Source organism: Phocoena sinus, chromosome 8, assembly GCF_008692025.1.
Source record: "Phocoena sinus isolate mPhoSin1 chromosome 8, mPhoSin1.pri, whole genome shotgun sequence".
Lineage (NCBI taxonomy): Eukaryota > Metazoa > Chordata > Mammalia > Artiodactyla > Phocoenidae > Phocoena > Phocoena sinus.
Window position 1 is genome coordinate 18,094,350 of NC_045770.1, and position 19,667 is coordinate 18,114,016.

The following is a 19,667-nucleotide window of genomic DNA, read 5'->3' on the forward strand; positions in this document are numbered from 1 at the left end:
TAAAAAACTAAAAATAGAGTTACCATAATACCCAGCAATCCCACTACTGGGCGTATACCCAGAGAAAACCATGATTCAAAAAGACACATGCACCCCAATGTTCACTGCAGTGTTTACAATAGCCAGGTCATGGAAGCAACCTAAATGCCCATTGACAGATGAATGGATAAAGAAGATGTGGTACATATATACAATGGAATATTACTCAGCCATAGAAAGGAACAAAATTGGGTCATTTGTAGAGAAGTGGATGGAGCTAGAGACTGTCATACAGAGTTAAGTAAGTCAGAAAGAGAAAAACAAATATCATATATTAACGCATATATGTGGAACCTAGAAAAATGGTACAGATGAACGAGTTTGCAAGAAGAAGTAGAGACACAGATGTAGGGAACAAACATATGGACACCAAGTGGGGAAAGTGGGGGTGGTGGGGGGTGGTGGTGTGATGAATTGGGAGATTGGGATTGACATATATACAGTAATATGTATAAAATGGATAACTAATAAGAACCTGCTGTATAAAAAAAGAATAAAATTACATTTAAATAATGTAATAAATAAATACCAAATTTATCTGGTCTATTGTGTCATTTAAAGCTTGTGTTTCCTTATTAATTTTCTGTTTGGATGATCTGTCTTTTGGTGTAAGTGAGGTGTTAATGTCCCCCACTATTATTGTTTTACTGTTGATTTCCTCTTTCATAGCTGTTAGTATTTGCCTTATGTATTGAGGTGCTCCTATGTTGGGTGCATATATATTTATAATTGTTATATCTTCTTCTTGGATTGATCCCTTGATCATTATGTAGCGTCCTTCCTTGTCTCTTGTAACATTCTTTATTTTAAAGTCTATTTTATGTGATAGGAGTATTGCTACTCCAGCTTTCTTTTGATTTCCATTTGTATGGAATATCCTTTTCCATACCCTCACTTTCAGTCTGTATGTGTCCCTTGGTCTGAAGTGGGTCTCTTGTAGACAGCATATACATGGATCTTGTTTTTGTATCCATTCAGCAAGCCTATGTCTTTTGGTTGGAGCATTTAATCCTTTCACATTTAAGGTAATTATCGATATGTATGTTCCTATTACCATTTTCTTAATTGTTTGGACTTTGTTTTTGTAGCTCTTTTTCTTCTCTTGTGTTTCCCACTTAGAGAAGTTCCTTTAGCATTTGTTGTAGAGCTGGTTTGATGGTGCTGAATTCTCTTAGCTTTTGCTTGTCTGTAAAGGTTTGATTTCTCCATCAAATCTGAATGAGATCTTTGCCAGCAAGAGTAATCTTGGTTGTAGGTTCTTCCATTTCATCACTTTAAATGCACTGTGCTACTCCTTCTGGCTTGTAGAGTTTCTGCTGAGAAATCAGCTGTTAACCTTATGGGAGTTCCCTGGTATGTTTTCGGTCATTCCCTTGCTGCTTTTAATAATTTTTCTTTGTCTTTAATTTTTGTCAATTTGATTACTATGTGTCTAGGCGTGTTTCTCCTTGGGTTTATCCTGCCTGGGACTCTCTGTGCTTTCTGGACTTGGGTGGCTATTTCCTGTCCCATGTTAGGGATGTTTTCGACTATAATCTTTTCAAATATTTTCTCAGGTCCTTTCTCTCTCTCCTCCTTCTGGGACCCCTATAATGCGAATGTTGGTGCGTTTAATGTTGTCCCGGAGGTCTCTTAGTCTGTCTTCATTTCTTTTTTCTTTATTCTGTTTGGTGGCAGTGAATTCCACCATTCTGTCTTCCAGGTCTCTTATCCGTTCTTCTGCCTCAGTTATACTGCTATTGATTCCTTCTAGTGTATTTTTCATTTCAGTTATTGTATTGTTCATCTCTGTTTGCTTTTTCTTTTTTTTTTTAATTAATTTATTTATTTGTTTTTATTTTTGGCCGTGCTGGGTCTTCATTCTGTGTGAGGGCTTTCTCTAGGTGCAGTGAGCGGTGCACTGGCTTCTCATTGTCGTGGCTTCTCTTGTTGCAGAGCACGGGCTCTAGGCGTGCAGGCTTCAGGTGTTGTGGCACATGGGCTCTAGAACGCAAGCTTAGTAGTTGTGGCTCACGGGCTTAGTTGCTCCGCAGCATGTGGGATCTTCCCAGGCCAGGGATCGAACCCGTGTCCCCTGCATTGGCAGGTGGATTCCCAACCACTGCTCCACCAGGGAAGCCCTGTTTGTTTGTTCTTTAATTCTTCTGGGTCTTTGTTAAACATTTCTTGCATCTTCTTGATCTTTGCCTCCATTCTTTTTCCAAGGTCCTGGATCATCTTCACTATCAGTATTCTGAATTCTTTTTCTGGAAGGTTGCCTATCTCCAATCCATTTTGTTGTTTTCGTGGGGTTTTATCTTGTTCCTTATCTGGTACATAGTCGTCTGACTTTTCATTTTGTCTATCCTTCTGTGAATGTGGTTTTTGTTCCACAGGCTCCAGGATTGTAGTTCTTCTTCCTTCTGCTGTCTGCCTCTGGTGGATGAGGTGATCTAAGAGGCTTGTGCAAGCTTCCTGACGGGAGTTACTGGTGGTGGGTAGAGCTGGGTGTTGCTCTGGTGGGCAGCGCTCAGTAAAGCATTAATCTGCTTGTCTGCTGATGGGTGGGGCTGAGTTCCCTCCCTGTTGGTCGTTTGGGCTGAGGCAACCGAGCACTGGAGCCTAGAGGTTCTTTGGTGGGCTAATGGTGGACTCCAGGAGGGCTCAGGCCAAGGAGTACTTCCCAGAACTTCTGCTGCCCGTGTCCTTGTCCCTGTGGTGAGCCACCGCCACACCCCGCCTCTGCAGGAGACCCTCTAACACTAGCAGCTAGGTCTGGTTCAGTCTCCTATGGGGTCACTGCTCGTTCCGCCTGGGTCATGATGTGCACAGTACTTTATGTGTGCCCTAAAGAGTGAAGTCTCTGTTTCCCCCAGTCCTGTTGAAATCCTGCAATCAAATCCCGCTAGCCTTCAAAGTCTGATTCTCTGGGAATTCCCCCTCCCGTTGCTGGAACCCCAGGTTGGGAAGCCTGACATAAGGCTCAGAACCTTCACTCCAGTGGGTGGACTTCTGTGGTATAATCGTTCTCCAGTTTGTAAGTCACCCACCCGGCAGTTATGGGATTTGACTTTATTGTGATTGCACCCCTCCTCCCATCTCACTGCAGCTTCTCCTTTGTCTTTGCATGTGGGGTATCTTTTCTGGTGAGTTCCAGTGTCTTCCTGTCGATGATTGTTCAGCGGTTAGTTGTGATTCTGGTGCTCTCGCAAGAGGGAGTAGGCGCATGTCCTTCTACCGCACCACCTTGAACCAGTCTCCCATAATCTTTTTCTGAGGGTGGGCACCGCAAATTGTGGAAGGCTCAGTCCCCACCAGACCCAGATGTTCCCCAGACGTACAAAGAAGTTAGTAACAGGGTATTCCCTTATTCAACAAGTACTCATCAAAAGCATTCTATGTGCCGGGCACCATGCCAGGCCACTGGGGTGTGGGGGTGAACACTCTCCCAGGTGCCTGGTGGGCTCTGTACTCAGGTGCATGGTGCAGACCTCTGAAAGCATCATGCCAGCAAGGTGTACTGTTTAGCGGCAAAGTCCAATAAGAATCTTGAAAAACCCTAACCCTGCTCATCAACTTACCCATGCTCAGCTCAACTTAAGAAAACATCCAGCGACCTAGGAAAAGCAGCAACCAGGCCAGAGAAGCCCCACTCTGGTCCCTGAGAGGTAAGGGACAGGAGTTCTGGGAGCACTCGAGAGTCCTCCCCAGGCCTTCTGGGACAGAGTAACAATTTGTTCCCCACCTCAACCACCGCCCAACTTCCAAGCCAAGAAACCCTGAGCTGTGAGAGAGAAGGCCAACCAAGATGGAGGGAGACAAAGTCTAATGAAGACACAAGAAGAAAGACACGAAATGCACCGGAGCATTGAGAAAAGGCCCAGGCCAACACAGATGCAAGGACAGGGACGAAGAGATGGAGTGACATGAAAGGAGACTGGGGAAAAAATGGAAGCGAGGAGAAAAGCAGAGCTGAAAAATAAACACCTGCCACCAGAGTGAGCTCAGAAGACAGCGCCGAGAGGAACAGCCAGCAGAGAGAGCCGTCACTACATGGTCTGGAGGCAGCTGGTCTCTCGGGCACAGCCCTGGACACTGGGACCCAGGCACAGCCCGGGTAGAGGGCAAGGGCACAGGGGCTGAGGAGAGAAGAGGGCAAGGGAGGACCACCTAGGAATCCTGGCAGGGTGCACATCCGGGAAGGTGAAAAGACCCCGGAAATAAGAAAATGTCGTCACCTTTGGGTGGATCACACACCGACATCCTACCCTGCAACCTCATTAGCCGTCCATCCTCAGACAAAAATAAGGGCCAGCAAAGCAGCCCGGAATGTAGAAGGACGGTGGGAGCGAGGGAGAGGGAAAGAGAGAACAGGAGAACAGATAGACAGACGGGATGTCCCAGCGTCCACCTCTCGAGGGCCATTCATTTCCTGACAGGAACGTCATTATCTTGCTTGACAGAATCATACGGTACGCAAGGGAGTATGGGGGGAGAAGCCACCCTATTTTGGGATAGAAAAATCAGAGAGAGAGAAACAGAGGGAGAAAGAAGGTTATTACATAATTTCCACTTTCTTCCCTCCACCCTTAATGTTCTATCTGACAGGCTCCTCTCTTAGGGGGGAAAAATGACAAATCCAATCCAAAATGCAACAGCCTGTGTTCTGTTCGGAGAGCACACAGTGTACTGTACAGCCCATAAAACTCCAAACAGCCTCCAGACACTGCCGCAATCGTCCTCCATCAAAACACTTTGTCTTGCATACAAAAATAAGATACAGCGCTGAACGGAATACAAAATCAGCCCATTACAGTACAGGGAGACTGCTACTTAGCAACGAGGGGGCTCTAAAGCCTCGATGCTCTACAGGAAGCAAAATCTGTCGAGCCTGTTGGGCAAATGATAAACATTAGCAGTATTAAAAAACACAAAAGCCATGTAAATGGATAGACATAATGTGGAAACGAATTTATTGAATAAATTGGGAGGGGGCACTCAAGCCTAGGGGGAGAGGCTGGGCTCCAGAGGGGCAGATGCACGAGTTTCCCAAACCCCTGCTAAGGCACCATATGGAGGGAGAGATGTGTATTTGGGGGGAGGGCTATTGTGAACCCCCTTTTCACACAGGGGCTGTAGGCGAAGGGGTGGGAGAGAAGTGGTGAAAACACTGTTTAATACAATGACCTGCGATGAACTTTCCGAACTTTCTCTGTACAGCTGGCCCAACCTGACATCTTCAGGGCCGGGGGACCCAGGCACACACCTCCAGCAGCACTGCAGTGGGGAAATGGGTGGGCTTTATCTGCCCGGGGGCCAGCATCGCACCCAATGCCATCACAGGACCTGTCACTTGCTGTAAACAACATCCTTGCCCAAAAAAAAAAAAAAAAAAAAAAAACCCAACCCAGAAAACAAAACCAAAAACACCCCATCTGGGCTGGAAACACCAGTATATTTCATCAGGTAAAGGGGAAAAATACCCTGGCTGTGAACCAGCAGCGGGGTTTCGGTTCTCCGCCAAAACGGGAGCTAAAAGGCAAAGCCATATTCTTCTGGTCTCCTTTTAGGCTCTTGAGGCAGAAAGGGAGAAGGGGCGGGGGTGGGGGACAGCGAGGAATGGGGAGGAGAGGGGGAAGAAATGTATTTTTCATCAGCCAGTATATAATTTATAAACAGCACTAAACAGTTTTTGTTTTCTTTCTCGTCTCTCCCGTGTACGGGCTTGGACAGCAGTCAAGGCTGCGTTAATTTCTGCTTTGGGTACAGTGTGTTCTTGGAGGCACATCTGCAAGCGATCATAAACTCTCTGGAATGCTGGCAGAACATCCAGACCTGCCGGCAGGCCGGTGACGACACCACTCTGGGAAAAAGTTCGGGAAGCAGGCCAGGTTCAGAGCAGGGAGGGAGAGAGGGGAGCGTGCTGGAGAGAGAGCCGGGGAACGTAGCTTCTCTTCCCTCTTCCTGTGCCCCCATCACCCAAGAGGACCAAGGGGAAGGCAGGCTCTGAACCACTCACATCCCATCTTAACCCAAACCCTCCATCGTGCCCAGCTCTGCAGGCATGTTGAGTGAGGCTGAGGTCCTGAGAAGTTTCTTCTTGGTTATCTCCTGGTTTTACCCTGATGGCAGAAAGCCAACCAGAAGAAGGGAGTGAGCAGAGAGGGAGCAAATGGACCCTGGGTTCCAAGCTGCCTGGATAACCCCAGTCTCTTGCTTTTAGCAGATGCCTGATCTGGGAAGAGAGGGGGGAGTGAGAGGAAGAAGCTGCAAGGTCAGGAGAAGCCATCTTTGCATCCTGAGATTCCTCTCCATCATCGTCACGGGGAACAGCTCATCTCCCCGCCTCGCAGTCCCAGGGCATAATCCAGTTACCTCGTTCCCCCACACATTCTGTGTCTTTGGGAAGAAGGACCCTGAACCTCAAAGCTTAGTATTCCCAAAAGAGAAAAAAGGGGGACAAGTACAACCCACAGATCTTCGACATCTCGTGAAATTTTGTTTCTTCCATCTGATCAGGGGAAAGCATGAGAGAACCAATCTGGTTTCTGACCCCAACCCCTCCTGCCCTTTTCCCCGCCAGACGGTGACCTGGCCCCAGATGATATGTCCTGGCCATACCATGCTGCTGCTGGAATCAGAAGATCTGTCAGCCAAAGACCACGCTCCTTCCTGGTGGCTCTGACAGTGGCGAGGCGTCTGGTATCGGGGTGTTTCTCAATAGCCAAGGCTCACAGTGCCTGGAGAAGGGTGAGGAGGAGGGAGCATGCAGGATGGGATCCCCCCAAAGAAGGGCTGTGTGCCCCTAACCACTGCAAGAGGCACAGGCCATGCCCCCCTCCAGCCGCGCCCCGGGACTGACTGCCTGTCCCGCCATTTCCCCGAGAGTCTTATGCACCCTCTACTCCAGCCTAGTGTGCATCAAAAAGCCCAACAGTCCTTTCTATTCCAGAGGAATGAAAGTGTCCTTTCCTTATCCAATCTTTCAGCACTTTTGAGTGCCCTAGGTAAAATGCAAATCATTTTGCTTGCAATGGTTTTGCTTGCAATCTTGCCCGGCTCCTCCCTTCTAAACCCTGCCCCCTCCTCCCCCCACGCCCAGCCTACAGGCCCAGCTGCACTGCGCGTCACCCCAGGCGGCGTGGGCTGCCCCCACCAGGTGCTCTCAGAAATCCATTCTACCACCTTCTCCCAGGAGCCCCCTTCCTCCTTGAATTCCTCCTAGAACTCTTTCTTGGCATTCAGCACACACCACCTTCTTTTATAACTTTACAGTCAAACATCTCTCCTACTAGACCTAAGCGCCCGGAGGGTAGGGGTGCTGCCTCTTCTCCAGTGTTAAGTACACAGAGCCCGATGCATCTGCCGGCTCCAGAAATGAATGACACTCCCAGAACAGAAGCAGGCCACAGAAACATGCAAGCCTCTAAATAGCATGCGGCCAAGGCAAAAACAGGGGCAAGCCGTTCTGGGTGTGCTCAGTTATAATCCACCAGCACATTAGGCCAAGCTGTGGGAAACACTACCTAATGGGAGACGTTACCTGAGCAAATCGCAGGACCAACTCGAGTCATCGCCCGAGTCTGTGGTTTCTGCATGGACATCCAGAGCTAGGATGTTCTCTTAAGTAAGAACAAGGAGTGGCAAAGAGACAGAGGGTCACAGATGCTCCCACGAGGAATGGAGCAGCAAAGGATGGGCAGGAGACTTCAGAGGGATCCGGGGATGCAGAGGGGCTGGGATTCTTCCCCGGCTCCCTGCACTATCCTCCGCCCAAGATTCATGCTCCAGAAGGGGCAGCTTTGCAAAGCGTTCTAGCGGTCACTTTTCTCACCCCAAATCTCTTTCTCAAGGCTCGGACTTCCTGATCCCCAAACCACCTCTGAGAATGCAGGGTCTGGCCAGATCAGTCTCATTAGTGAGTGAGTTAGGTTATTGTTCCTTAATTTAAACTTATTGTTATCATCAGGTATATCTCATAAACATTTGGTTAGTTAACGCACTCAAATCGAAATCAAAACTTCAATTAAGCTGAACATTCCTACTACCATTTAGGGTCTGAAAAGAGAAAAGAGAAAGAGAGAGAGAGAGAGAGAGAAAGAGAATTGTCTCTAAGAAGGGCCTCCTACAGGGCAAACTTCTAATTAAACAAATTGTCAGTTTCAACACAATGAAAACTGATTTAAGAGTATAAATCTGGTATTCCAGTCACTGAAAATAAGACCGCACAGTGTCGATCTTATACAGGCTGATTTCCTCGGACAGGGAAACATGGAAGAGAGGAGGGAAGACAATTCGAGAAAGAGGAAAGCTGGGGGGGAGAGTGAGCCAGAGCGTTTTATCCTTTGAGAAACAGTATCTCCGCAGAATTCAATGAGGCCTGTACTCAAGCATCAGAGAAACTCCTCCTTTCCTCCTCCTTCACCCCACCCCTACCAGATGAGAAAAAAAAAAATTAATCGTGTATGATGACAAACCTGGCTCAGCACTCACTGTACCCACTACCCACAAGGCTGGCCCCCAGCCAGGCCTGGCCCAGCGCCAGAACCACGATAACAAACACAGGCCGCTCGCCAAGAGGGGGCAGGGCAACAAGCGCGCAGAGCCCGTGCAGCCCTGCAAAGAAGGAGAGACAGCAGGAATGAGCCTCTCCTGGGCAGTGACAATATTTAGGGGAAGCCAGGAGCTCCCTGACCCCAACCCAGAGCCCAGACTCCCTTCACCACGGCCTGACCCCTTTTTAAAACACAGTCCCTAGGGCTGTGGAGCAACTCTTGTTCCATGATGCTCTGCACGGCTGCTCCAACCCCCCGGTGACCTTGTGTAAGGTGGGTCCGCGCTACAGACGCTCAGGGGCCATCCTGGCTGCTGGCTCCCTGCATGGAGCCTTCAAAACAGAGCAGCAAGAAAATCTCATGTCATCTAATCAAATGTCTCCTCTAAGACCTCACAAAGGTCTGTTATCGTGCAACTGGGGGAGGAACCGGAACAGGTAAATCCCAACTTCTGCTACTGGAATCCGGAGGAGAAGACCTGGCACCACCGGCCCGGGCCCTCTGACCCCACCTCCCTGACATGGTCAGGTCTCTCTAGAGGCCTCAGGGCCTTCGCTGTTTAACAGGGGGGCAAACAATTCGGGATCTAGCCTCACGAAGCCCTTGTTGCTGCTTTATTTTCAAGCCATCCTGGCGCAGGGGTGAGAGATATATGGGACCAGAGAAAAAAAACAGAGCACAGAAATAGCAGAGTTGAAGCAGGCTATGAGCTGTCTGCAAGGGTGGATTAAGGCCCTGCTGTGACCCATCATACCTCCCCCATCACCGAATCCTCTTTTATAAGGGCAGTGGCAAGTGAATTTCAGAGGGACAAATCATTTGCACAGACTTCAGCGACAGACAGGAAAAGTTAAGAAAATAGGCCCCAGCTCCCAAAGCTGCCAGGGTATCCATACAAGACTGTGGGACCTTGAACTAGCATCTCGGTCATGGGGTGGTGCAAAGTCACTCATCTTGTCAGAAGCGGGGGCTCTGCACCCCCTGAATGTGCGTAAGCAGCTCCTCCTCTCTCTGCCACTCCACCGGCTCTGCCAATGCCGCTGAAGTGTTGGGCTTCACGATGGAGACCTCGGCTAACTCACACTCAGCCAGTGGGCTCCTGGCTGCCCTCCAGTGAACCCCTGGGACACAGTCTAAACACTTCCTATTGCAGGAGAGACCCAGTGGGAGACGAGTTTCCTTGAGTTGCCCGGCCTCCCAGGCTGCAGTCATCCATTCAACCAAGATCTATAGACTCCAGTACCATGCCAGGTAATGTGCTGCACATAATGGGGACAGACCCTGTTCCCAAGTAGCTTATTCCAGTCTATTAGGGGAACAGAGGGAAAGGGAAGTTACATTTACTGAGAGCCTATCGTGTATCGGACAGAGTGCGAAGCGTCTAACGGGAGCCTTCTGTTTGGAGGCTCAGAGGGTTTACATTTCTTGCCCAAGGTCACATGGTCAGGAGATAGATGCCCAAATTCCTAACCCTGATTCCCAAGCAGGAGGAGATAAGGCAATTCCATGAATAACGATAATACAGAGAAGAAAGATTGGGTCCAAAGACAGCTTTGGATAAAAAAAATATGGACCCCAGGAGAAGGCTCAATTGCTTCTGGCCGGATGTGAGGAACAGTTGAGGATGACATTGTGGAAGGGGCCTTGGAAGATCTGGGAAGACTGGCGATGGGTTATTCCACGCAGAGGGAAGCGGGTGAACAAAGCCACAGAGCTTGGAAAGCGAGCTGTGCTGGTCCACACACAGTGTGGACAAGCACACGAGTCCGGCTAGTGCACTAGACTCAAAGAAACAGTAAGGAGAAAGGGTGCTTCCCAGGCTGAGTTACCGAGAGGGCGAGGAAGCTTCAACCGCAGGCTATGCTACCCACGCGGAAGCTTCCGATGGCACGTAGTCAGAGACCACACAGGGGGCTGGAGCACGGAGCAAATGAAATGGAAGACCCACACTCTGTTCTGGGGGAGGGTGGCTGACCTGTGGGCAGACAGCTCACGAAACTCCCCCACTAAACCCTCAACAACCTGCAAAGGTGAAGGGGGAGCAAAAAGATTGGAGGTGCAAGTTATAAAAATAAAAAGAGTGCACGGGTACCAGGCAGATGCCAAGCGCAGAAGCGCCTGGGCCCAGGACTCGGGGCCAACGTGGGGCAGGTGGGGGGGGTGAGGATGGCTCTGAGGGGCCAGGTGTCGGGGAGGGGAGGCCCCACGGGGAGGAGCAATGGAACACAAAGACACGGGGTACAGCGAGATAGACAGTGGCCCGGTGCGGCCCAATCTTTGGATCTGGAAGAGGGAAGACTGGGAAGTGAGAAGGAGTTAGGGCACTTGACGAAGGGCCATGAAGGCCAGGGAGAGTGACAGCACCCCATGCAGCGCGGAGGCACAGGGGCTCTGCAGTGAGGCGGTGGCGAGCGGAAGCATATACAAAGCTACCGAATGGCACTTCCATGACCAAGGCGATGGAGGCAGTGAGGACAGACTATAAGCAGCTAGACTGTCCTCAACAGGAGTACGGTGATGGGAACGCTCCCGAACGACAACTTCAGAACTGGGGAAAGGGAGGGAGGTGAGGTGGAAGCAGAAGCAGCCACTGTACGGTAAGGAGTGCACTATAGACGCCTTCGTCATACATCCTGTTACCTAACTGATGTGAGTTGGCAACACCTGCCCTTTACAGATACAGAAACTGGGGGTTCAGAAGACAAACCTGCCCAAGGTCACACAGATGGAGATCTGCCCAACCCCAAAGCAGGCTCATTTCACAAACACTTTGAACCACCAACCGCCTGGGGGGCCACTTGCTGGAGGCAAAATGGGAAAGGAAGAGCAGACACCGACCATGGACTAGACAGACGGGAGACAGCAAGACCGAGTAAGAAGACAGCCCTCTCTTCTCCCCCAAAACGTGACTCCAAGGCTGAAAGGCAAGGGAGTTAGAGGGAAAAGAGCACTGGCCCCAGCAAGGAAGTGCGGTGACCTCTGCAACTGAACCCAGGCGATGGCTTGGCCTCAAAGCAGCAGCCCTGGACCTGCTGTATCCTTCCCTCCACCGAGAACGCCTGGGCACGCTGCATGTCAGTGCTTTCCCCTCTCCACGCCTCACGGGGCACAGAAGCTTTGCTCAAACACGAGCAAAAATACCAGCAGCCGCCGAGTCGACCCCACTAGAATTGGATAAAATTAACTTGCAAAAGACAGCACGCTGTAACTAGCTTTGTGTTCCAACCTTTCTATATCTATTTAATTAAAGGCTCCTGTATAATTAGTGAACCCAATAGTCAGATTCATTAGACAGCGAGAACTAATTCCACAACTGTTCTGCTAATGAAACTGCAGTCTACTTTGGAAGGTGGATCACACAGGGCGCTGGGTACCAACAAAGCCCCAGGAAGCCCAGGAGAGCGGGACGATGCGCTCATCCGGACGGTCACATGGTCACGATGGACTTTTTGCTCCAGGAGCCTGGACGGAGCATCCACAGGATGAGGTGGACCAAGCCCCGGCTGGCAGTGGGGATAGCCATGCTCTGGGTGGGGGCGAAAGTGGGCAGCAGGTGGGTGCCCGTGCTGCCACAGGCCAGTCAGGGCATCCTCGCCTACCTGAATGAGCCAGTAAGTGCATTCTCAGTCGCAAACTATCCAGGAACCGCTTTCCGCAGAGCTCACACCCGTACGTCTTCATCCACTGTGCAGCTTCCTGTAGGGAAAGGAAAAGACAGGTTGCTGCTGCTGTGGCTGGACAGAAAGCAGGCCCACCCCTACCTGGGGGCTTGGCAGCCATGCCTGTGGCAGGTGAGCAAGAGGAAGGGAGATGGAGAGCAGGGGAGCTGGAGACGGGCGCTGACGGAGACATATCCCTGGATCCACGACAGCCGGAAGCCCCCTTTCCATGGAAGGCTGCCAAGGAAGCATCTATTCCCGGTCTTGTCCAAGGGCTAGAAGAATAGGGCACTTCCTACTTCTTCATCCACTGGCACATAGACCAAGAAGAAAAATCAGATTCAATTGTGGAGAGAGGAAAGAGGAAGCACCAGGCCAGTCAGACAGACATAATCCTCATGAACTAGCACAAACCATACGCGGAGGCAGAGGCGCCTCTGCTTACTTCACTCGCAGCACGGCCCTCACCGTGCTGCATTGTGCATATACCCGGCTCCCCCAAGAGACCGCTGACCCGGGAGGGCTGCCCCGTACCTGCTCTCTCTCACAGCCCAGCTCCCACACAGTGACTGGCACATCACAGCTTATTAGCGAACTGATGTCTTCGTGGACAAAAGATGCCCCTCTCTCGGGGCACCCAGAGGTTCTCAAAACGGCAGTCACTCTCCAACACACAAAACCTTCCCCAAAGGCCCAGCTGTCAAAGTGTTTCCCCTCTACATCTGGCCAGAGGATGAGCCCTGGCAGAAAGAAAGGTTTGAAGAAACCAGGTAACATCACACTATAAAGAGAAGGTGGCAGTCGTCGGTTTCGGCTTTCCCAAGAACTTCCACGTACGTTATCTCATTTATTCTGTGAGGTGAACCTGGCACCCATGACCACCCCAGGAAGACAGAGGCCCTGGTAACCCCTGGTCGCAGGCCCAGGCTGCAACCCTCTTCCGACCCCAAATCCCAGCCTGGGGCCTTTCCCACCAGACCCCGCCACTCAGTCAGGAGCCAGCAACAGAGCTGGTCAGAGGCAGGGAAGCAGGCGGCTGGTGGGGAGGTGCTGGGAGAGTCTGGGTCACGGGATGGCCAGGGGGCCATCTGGCCCAGAACTCTGCCTTTCCTCCCACTCCCACTCCTGTTCTCAGGCCTGTCCATGCCTCTGCCGGATACAGGATCCACCCCACCCTGTCTCTGCGCCTTGCCTGCCGCCTCCCCAGGGGCCTCAGCCCTGAGGAAGGGGACAGGCAGTGGCAGCCAGAGACAGGAGCTGAGGGCGATGGGGCCGGCAGGTGGGCACCCTTAGAGCCAACAGCCCACTGCAGTCAGGATGTTGATGTGTTAGGACCACAGTCAAAGGCTGGAGGGCTGCCGGTACTGATATTAGATGAATGCAGGTAGGGAAGGGGAGGATTATTCACTCAAGCCAGTGGTGCCCAGATCTGCTGTCCAGATCACAGAGCTAAACCAAGCCACCCACTGCCAGCACCTTCCAAATCCCACAAGAACCCAGAGGTGCGTCAATACCCTGTGGGCCCCGGGATGAGTATGGGTGGCAGTCTAGTGGCTTGAAGACAGCATAGGGGTCCGCTGTGTGCAGCTTCTGACAGTGATCAGGCCCAGGCCCCTTCACAGAACTCTTTCTCAATCACAGTCGTGTTTGCTTGCTTTCCCTTTACCCCTTTGCCAAAGACAACAAATGATTTCTCAATCACAAGTGCACACACACCCTCATCCATGACACTGTCGTGCACCCCACCCCCATGTTATCTGATCCCCGGCCAAGGCTGATCCATCCCAATTGAGAAATAGTAACGGTACAGAACATTTTCACTGAACATTCTCAACTCTAAACATATTTCACAATGCTGGGGCACTGGGACATGTCCTAATAGCATTCTGGGCAAAGCATGGTTTAAAATACGTACCCAGGCATGTCTGTGTGTGTATGCACGCATAATACATGTGCACACACTGGAGCTGAGTATGCCTGTCACTTGCCTGGGCATGGCAAAGGTTTGCCTTCCTAAGAGCTGTTCCGTGGAGCAGCAAAAGCTCTGTTCACAAGTGGTTCCACAGGTGACCCTTGTACACAAGTTCATGGTCAGGTCAGGGAGATGGCAGCATGTGGGTTGCAGTCTTATTTATCTCCATCTTTTTCTTCACTAATGCTTTTTTCAAAATAAAATATTTATTATTTGGCTGCGCCGGATCTTCGCTGCAGCACGTGGGATCTTTGTTGCAGCATGCAGGATCTTTCAGTTGCGGCACGCAGGATCTAGATCCCTGACCAGGGATCAAACCTGGGCCCCCTGCACTGGGAGCGCAGAGTCTCAACCACTGGACCCCCAGGGAAGTCCCTTCACTAATGCTTCCAGGGGTGCCCACCTCTGGGGTGGCTGTCAGGAGGAAGACGAGGACAAACACACACTCAGATTTGTTTTCCCAAAGGACACTGGAGTGGCCAGGCTTCAGGTTTCAGCAGTCACCACCAGGATGAGCATCTTCACCCTGGCTCTTGGGCTCCCATCTCTTCTCCCTGCAGGTTTCGGATCAAGTCTCTCATCTGGGTAACCCTACCGTTGTTTTGTTTTGTTTTGTTTGGTGCAAACGGATTTGCCTGGCAACTGGTGTCAGTGGCTTTCTTGACCAACTGGATTGGCGTGGTGTGTAAGGTGATGCACTCTTGCCCTCTACTACAGAGGGAGCAGGATTCGGGGAAGTATGCCAGTTGAGCAGCCAGAAGACCTGGATTTTGGTCCTAACTTGGCCATTAACTTGCTTTGTGACCTTAGACAAACCATGCTATCACGATCTGTCTGCATTTTTTCACCTGTAAAGTGATGGGTGATATCTAAGGTTCTGGTTCCTCATGGTGTCAAAACTTTATTATTCCAAAGTCTTACCCATGTCCTTTTACCCAGCCTCCAAGGAATTCCTCTGAGGGGCACTATTATCTCTCTGAGCCACGTTCCACTGTGTGATGTCTCATGACACCCGGGCAGTCAGGCTAGGACAGCCCAAGTTAAAAACTGACACCCATTCCCAGATATCTACTCATTTTGAAACCTTCTAATCCAGATGACCTGAGTTCCCTCCTTTACTCATCTGTGATCTTTCAGTGAAAGAAACTTCCAGAACTCACGACCAGCCTTTCTTTGGAACCATTCTGCTGCCACGCACGCACCTTGCAGCCTTCAGAGACATGGGTGTCCTCTCCTGCCCAATCCTTGGGGTAAGGAGACTGCCTTGCACCTGACCCACTAACTCAGTGCCCTGCACGGGTTCCCAGAGGCGAGCATGGCATCCAAGTGATCCCACGTGTAGTTCGAGGACAAAGGTCCTGCCTCACTGGCGGAGGGACCAGGGCAAAGCACAGCAAGTTCAGAAGAGAAAAAGGGAACAGCTCCCAGGCCTGGAGCTCAACTGAGCCAGTGCCGGTTCACCCATCCCTGTCATTATTGTTCAGACACCAAGGGATGGATGTGAAGAGGTAGAGACTTCTAATCCAAAGCAAAGGGAAATGGCAGAGAAGAATCTGAGTGCATGCAAGGACCACCAACAGACCTTCTATGGCACGGGCTGAGGAATGGCCAATGTGGAAACAGAATCGCAACTGGTTTCCAGAGTGAAAGCACAAACTGCAGGATCTCAGGGTCTGTCACCCTGGACCCCAACTCTTACCACCTCTGCCGCCACACAATGCCGCTGCAAGCGTTCTGATGAAAATGGAAATTCCGTCCGCCTCCTTCTTCCTCTCCACACACACTCGTAGTTTCCCAGGCCGGCCCTGCCTTTTCACAAGGTCAAACTACTCATGGTCATCTGAGGTCAACAGCCTCCACGATAACACAGGAAAGGAGGACAGCTGGGGACATCTTTGCACCTTTCTACGTATGCTGCCTTGGTTTTCACACTCTCTTCTCTGAGAAGCAATAGTGTTGAACACTGTTTTGAAACACAGTTCTAGATGCCCCAAGCAACTCCATGCTGGGCTCAGAGGAACGTCCATTCCCCACAGGCTTCAGGGCCCCACCACCCGCTCTTGGGGAGCAGGCTCAGGTGCTCCCCAACTGTGACCACACCTGGCCCACTGGGTAAACTCATCCTGAAGGTAACAGGTTTTCGATTTTGTCCAAAAAGACAAAGAAAAAATTAACCTCTAATGGGTTTCTAGCTATTGTCTCAAGAGAACTGAATCATTATGGGAAAACAGAGGTAAGCAAATACAAACCTTTTAACAAGTAACTGGAGGGAAGGACACATTCCTTCTCACTGATTCTCAACCACACGACTCTCACTGGTAAAACCGAGCTAGCAAGCTACACACTCATTCAAACCACTTTCGTCCTGCTGTGAGACTGAAAGTTCATAAAAACTCATCTGCTTCAGACTGTAACTATATAGTAGCAGAAGCCGTGTTTATCTTTCCTTTTATTTATAGGGCCTAGTTGAGAAGTGACTGCTCGACGCTGCTAAAGAAATTCCTCCATCTGAGGTGGGGTCCAGGCATCCTCCTCTCATCTGAACACTAGTCCAAGCACAGGAGCTTCATGGGCAGCCTCCAACCTCATCCTGTGCCCCCGAAGTCCACACAAGGAAGGCCAACGGCAACCTCATAGCCGCATAAAGCCTGAGCTTCAGACCAACCTCACCCTCGGGATGAGTCTTCGTCTCCCCAGCCCGCTAGAAGACAACAGCAGAAAAAGTGGCAGCAGGGAGAGACTCATGCCAGACTCCATCCTCCCCCACCCTCAGCCTCCAGGGACAGCTGACTACAACAGCTGTTCCCTAAGGGGCGCCCTCTGTACTACACGCTGCAGGAGAAGCTAGGCCTTCCTGTATCCCACACAGCCAAAGACTAAGGGGAGAAGTCTAGAAGGGCCAGCAGCGCTGCTTGTCTGAGAAAGAGGGGTTCAAGGCCCAGCACCACCAATGTTCCATTTCCTCCCAAGTTCTCTGCCTGGAGACAAATGGCAGTGAGAACAGACCAATAGGTAAGAAAGTCTACAGAGGGAATTCTGTTCCAATAACCCAAGGGCTGCCCTTCTTTGCTGTGCCCCTGGGGAGAGGGAAGTGCCTGCCATATCAGTTTTGCTGAGCACACCACACCAGCACTGAAAACTAGGATCTGTTATGAGGGAAAGTGAGTGGAGGGAACTACCCACTTTTGCACGAGGAAAGATGCAGTGGGGAAGCCATCCTATAAGGAAGGGCCTTTATAAGACGATGTGCTCTTTGTTCTCACCCTGAGTGACTCTATCCCCTGCCCCCACCAACACTCCAGCTCCAGAGGCTCTGAAGGTCCTTCCAACTCACCCCCTCTACTTGGTCTGAGCTGCCCCACATGCAGAAGTCACCCCAATGCTTGATCTTTTGCTTTCTGATCCTGTGACAGTCTACTCAGAACAGACAAGGACAAGACAGGAGAGTCTGCGAGTCAGCTCCCAACGATGGTCTAAATGATCCTACTTTCTCAAAAGCCTGCTGCCCCATGGGAGTCAGTACTCTCCAAGGCCCTCTACTTACCATGGGAACACAGCCCCGTGCAAACCTCTCGCCCCGCTCTTGGTCAGGACCTGCCCGCTGACCCTGATGTGCTACCGTGTCTCCCTCCCATGTGGGCACTGTATGAGGGGAACCCCTTCACAGGCTCTGACAATGCTCTGTCTTCAAAGCAGTAAAGAACCCTTAAACCCAGTGGTAAGAGAACCTCACCTGGCCTCGCTCACCTCTCCGAGTCGAAACGCAACTGACAGAGGAAAAAGCTTATGTACTTCAGCAACGGGCTCTCTCTTCTTCCCCAGACCATTAAGTTCACAATGTACCTTCAATGTCCACTTAACCTTCAATTCGAATAACAAGAGGAAGGCCAAATAGTCAATGCCATTCTGGGCTTGAATTTTAAGAGGAAGAGACGAATGAAAAGTCATTAGGTTACCAGGGATTTACCCCCAAAAGCAACTTCCAGGGAGACTGCAGGGTGTTTCCATACATGGTCTAGCCTCCTGTACTTTCTCCACATGCCTTTTTGTGGCGAAGGAATCCTCTGAACAGAGCCTGTTCCACTAGAGGCCTCCACCCTAAGCCAGAGCAGGTCATCCACAGGACATCTGGGATGCTCAGGGAATGCTCCTTACCTTCTAAGGGTGACACGGTACCTTCTCAAGGAGCATCTCTTAATGCCGCCAATGGTGAGTGACATGTATCAGTCCCCATGGGTCAACAATCACACCCAGTACCATTCTCCTTATGTACTTACTTGGAGTATCAAGTTCCTGATTCTGGACTAAGCCCTTTATAAGTTCTTCCAAACTATAAGTTCCTAGAGGACAGGAACCCAGTCTCCATTTCCACCTCCTAATCCCTCAGCACAGATGCATGCAGCCAGAGCAGACCCATAAGAGGCTACCGCTAGCAAAGCAGCCACCAAGCACCCCAAGACAAAGGGATACTTGACACTGAAATCCAGCCCTGAGACTGCCTGGATTCAGAGAGAAGATCTGGTACCCCCAGGGAGAAAAAGAAAATAATAGTTCTAATATTGGCTAGGAAATGGGTCACGTTCATTTTCTCAAGGCATAAATAAGGGAAATGATCCTTTTACCCACTTTTTTTAAACGTTGAGGTTAGACAGTCATTCGACAAGCTGCGAATGCTTAGCTGACATTACCACAAATTATCCTTCTAGCAATAGAGTTCGTTGCTCTCTGACTAGTCAATATTAATAAACATTACCGAATGCTTTTACAATACAATTTATTTTTTAATACAGCTCTTTATGTATGTCATAAAGTAAATGTACCAATAAAAGGCAAGGATTTCAAACAACAGATTAGAAAAGGCAACCAAGAACTAACAGAGTGCTAGTCAACACCTTCCGTGCTGCTGAATGGGGGGCAGGCCTGCACCGAGTGTCCCTCTGCTGGGAATCCAGGCCTGTGGGCCGTGGAAGATGGTGGCCATTTGGTTGTTTCAGAGCCTTTTAAAGGGAGGAGAGAGAATACCAAAGGAGGCATGTTTTCTCAAGAATGTAGATGAGAAGTGTGACCGAAACACTAGACTAGTGGTGGGGGGCTCAGTGTTCACCCCAGCTCTGCCAGGAACCATCCGGATGACCTTGGTCAAACCACTTACCCTCTCTAGATTTCACCCTGCAGCTTTGCAACAATGCAAGAATTGAGTTAGATGATTTCCTATGTCCTTTCCAATCATGTTTATGACACCGAAAGGCTGTGGGGTTGACAGGGGCCTGTGCTAGCCAGACTAGACCCTCCTTCGTGAAGGATCCATGCCAGATCCATCTCCTCAGCCTCTGTTATTGAGCCCAGAACACAGGAGGGACTCAGTGCATCTTTGTTGAATGAATGAACAAACAAACATGAAAGGGGATTCAAGGAGAGAAAATGTAGAGGCTGAAAACTCCCCCACTGTCTCTACACACACAC

At 50.4% G+C, this 19,667-nt stretch overlaps 1 protein-coding gene across 2 annotated transcripts in view; it reads right to left on the reverse strand.

The window, feature by feature from the left end:
- Positions 1–19,667, reverse strand: part of ZBTB16 (zinc finger and BTB domain containing 16) — a 189,254-nt gene that overhangs the window by 84,884 nt on the left and 84,703 nt on the right. The window contains exons 3-4 of one of the 2 annotated variants that reach the window (XM_032641501.1): positions 12,173–12,269; positions 6,661–6,758 (exon numbers count right to left, since the gene is read on the reverse strand). In XM_032641501.1, the coding sequence (XP_032497392.1) occupies positions 12,251–12,269 (19 nt within the window). In that variant the 3' untranslated portion in view covers positions 6,661–6,758; positions 12,173–12,250. Of the gene's footprint in view, positions 1–6,660; positions 6,759–12,172; positions 12,270–19,667 lie in introns of those variants that run through there. The other variant, XM_032641502.1, reaches the window with a different exon arrangement.